At 41.9% G+C, this 3259-nt stretch overlaps 1 protein-coding gene across 1 annotated transcript in view; it reads right to left on the bottom strand.

Moving 5' to 3' along the window:
• CA3 (carbonic anhydrase 3) overlaps positions 1–2902 on the bottom strand; it is a 12797-nt gene extending 9895 nt beyond the window's left edge. The window contains exons 1-3 of the mRNA XM_018555780.1: positions 2851–2902; positions 2272–2469; positions 1135–1253 (exon numbers count right to left, since the gene is read on the bottom strand). Coding sequence (XP_018411282.1) covers positions 1135–1253; positions 2272–2469; positions 2851–2890 — 357 coding nt within the window. The 5' untranslated portion in view covers positions 2891–2902. The remainder of the gene's footprint in view (positions 1–1134; positions 1254–2271; positions 2470–2850) is intronic.
• Positions 2903–3259: the final 357 nt, after the last annotated feature.

Genomic DNA, 3259 nt, shown 5'->3' with positions numbered 1-3259 from the left:
CCCCCCGACCAAGCCCTGCCCCCAAACTAGTGTAAATGAGGAAGGGAGGAGACAGGGAGGAGCCTATCTGTCCCTCACTTGCTCCTCACTGCTGAGGCGCTCCATCCATGACAGGTTACACAGCGGGGAGGATTTCCCTTCTGTTGCTGTGTAACCTGTTAGATGCCGATCTCAATGGAGAAAAAGCTGTCTGCTTCAGACATGAAGCTGACAGCGTTTTCCTCCATAATTCTAGGTGAGGCTCTGCCTCACCTGCCTCCCCTGACCGCACGTCCCTGCTTTAAAGCCCTCAGAGGTATCTCATTGCACGCCAAACCGACGTATCCTAATGTGTGGCTTGAATGGGGGGCTGAAATGGTCAACGGATGGCACTGTAAGACTAAAGGAGATAATGAGGTCCGCAGCACACCAAGGTCCACTTCATCGATCCGTCTTTTACTGACGTATAGATAAACATGGTGTCACAAGCAAATGCTTGTGTGCTGGTGACCTCATTATCTCCTTCACTGTAAATCCCAACTCCCAGCTCAAAATTCGTCTAATCATTGGTGACTGCCCCCTACTCTCCCAGTGGAGCACCCCCGACCCTTAAAAAAACTTTGTATACATACCTTTTTTACAGGCGTCTTTTTTTGGTCTGGTCCTATGGTGTCACAGCTCCTCTTCATTCTCTATTTGCTCCAGCAATCCTGAATACTGCCGAGAGTGGAGTGATGCCATGTAATAAAGTGTCCCCACTCTGTGCAGTATTATCCTGTGAGTCCAAGGTAGGGTAAGGGTACTTAAATGCCTGGGCTCACAGGGAATGGTCTGGACTTTGGGTTTCAGTTATACTATCAATATCCTTTCTTCCTTTATTCTGCATCTGCCAGATTGTACAAGCTTTTTTTTGAGAAGTTTGGGCTGGAGGCCCTTTTTAACCCATATGCTTTTGCGGGTTGAGTCTTGCTTTCAAAAACTTAAACAGTGGCAGATATAAATTTATAATATACATATGCTTTAGAGCAAATTCAGCTGTGGCTCATGGCTTGTGGTAGACTCAGAAAATGAAGGCTTATACCGAAAGTACATGGTGTATTTGTCACTGCATTTCTATAGTCAATAAAAAAAAAACTATACAATTATTTTCTGCACCTCTCCAGCATATCTTAGCCCATCTATAATATGTTCAGATCCTTTTTCATCAGAAGAACCCCAGTGAAACTGCAGTTGCCGAAGTCTGTAGGTTCCATGTAGAGGACCATCTTTTATCGCTAGGTAAATAAATAAATAAATATGGTATTACAACAGAACTGCCCCATCATTAGAGTTACATCATTTAACATCTTTAGGTCAGCCATACTGATCACAGAGTGCACATTTAATTTTAAAGTAGAACTATTTATGAGCTGTAACATATCAGTCATTAATTTTGTAATGTTAAGGAACCTGTGTAGGCATGTTTCAGTTTACATCAGCAAAGTGCAGTAAAAATGTGTAAGTATTGCACAGATGATGCATAAACTCCATAGTGCATAAGGGTATGTGAAATGAGGGTGCTTTAAGGAGGATTAAAATGAAGGACATTCATTGCCCTGATGGAAATGGGTATAACTGACAAAAACAAGAATACACTATATAAAACCAAACCAAACCGTGCAAATACAATACAGTACAATATTATTCTGAATCTATACTGAAAATTATGCATATTGTCCTGTGATCACACTGTAGTAGCTCTATCTTGTCACAAGAACATGCAATAGATTAGTTTAAATTATGTTAACCAAAGTAATGGCTTAAAGGAGGATTTCACTTACCTGCAATAACAGGGAGGACATTAATCACTCTAGGAGCCCCCTTCCAATAACAGTGCAATAAGCATTATTTGTCCTCTCAGATTACATCATTTGAATGCCCAGGTGTTATTCCTATGCATATAATCATGTATGTATTCGATTTTTACATATTTTACAGAAGAGCCAGGGCTCATATACTCTTACTATGTATCCATTTGCTAACATTGTTTTCTGCTCCTTTGCACCACCAGGGCCAGAACTTGGCACTGCCTCGTTGGCCCATATTTCTAAGCACAACACAAAACATCCATATCTGCAATTGTAAAAACAGGTGCTTCCAAGAGTATCCAAAGGAGCGAGGGGCAGTAGAAAGACAAGGGGTAGGGGGAAAGTTCATCCCATAAGGGCCCATAGGGGGAGCTGTTTGAGGCTAAATTCCTACCTTGGTAGGGATTGCACTGATCATAAGACAAACTGTTAGAGAAAACATCACCTGATTTGTCTGAAGAATCATCAAACACTATCCTGACAGTGCGACCATCATTGGCGATTGTTAGAGAGGATGATGGATGGTAAGTGTGGGACCATGGCCGCAGGCTGCCATCATGTTTGATATACCGTGTATGAAGTTCAATAGGAGACTGACATTCTCCTTTGGCAAATGGAAAGTAGTCTAGCCACATGTCAGGACCTAAATAAGGAAAGACAAAGAGTGTCAACGTAATATTGCAAAACGGCTGCTGATTTACTAAAGATATACATACAGGATGGCAAACACATGGTATCCTAGTAAAATAACAGTACACAATCATTAAGAAATGCTGAGTTCCCTGGTATGGTTATAGCTTAGACCGCTAATCTTTTCTGTAATAAGTGTGAAGAGCAATGATTATGTGCAGACTGCTGTAAACCCTAGCAACCCATCACAATTCAGATTTCAATAGTCAGATCCGTAAAGGATGAATTCTGATTGGTTACTACTATACATTAAACATTGATCTGCCCTTATAAATAAGCCTGTATGGATGCAGCTATATACAAGTATGTTATTAAGTCAGTCTGAGTCACTCACCGTTGGCAGGGCCATATCCCCATTCATATCTTCGTGACATCAGTGTAATGACTCTCTCTCCTTGTTACAGGTAATACAGTATTGATGTACTTTTATGTGTCTGTGCAGTCTCCCATTGTGCCATTTATAGACCTGTACTAACCCATGCTGAGAGCAGGATGGCACGTCCCCTCCCCTCATGGCTGCTAGATAGAGTGGGAATTACAGAGTTATCTTGACTAACAAGCCCTCTGGCCCTTTGGGACACGAATGGAGATATCCTGTTGTCGGCTCATATTTGAAGAGCGCAAAGCTAATCTGATCACAAGAACACATCACACGGCCAGGCACATTCAGACACAGAAACTGACATTCTGACAGTAACTGGATCACTACAGATGATGTGACAAAATGTCTCACCCAGGCTGTT

This window comes from Nanorana parkeri, unplaced genomic scaffold (assembly GCF_000935625.1).
Source record: "Nanorana parkeri isolate BGI_ZX_2015 unplaced genomic scaffold, ASM93562v1 scaffold213, whole genome shotgun sequence".
NCBI classification, from domain to species: Eukaryota; Metazoa; Chordata; class Amphibia; order Anura; family Dicroglossidae; genus Nanorana; species Nanorana parkeri.
The sequence above is the reverse complement of the archived record's forward strand: the minus strand, read 5'-3'. Positions and strand labels throughout refer to the sequence as shown.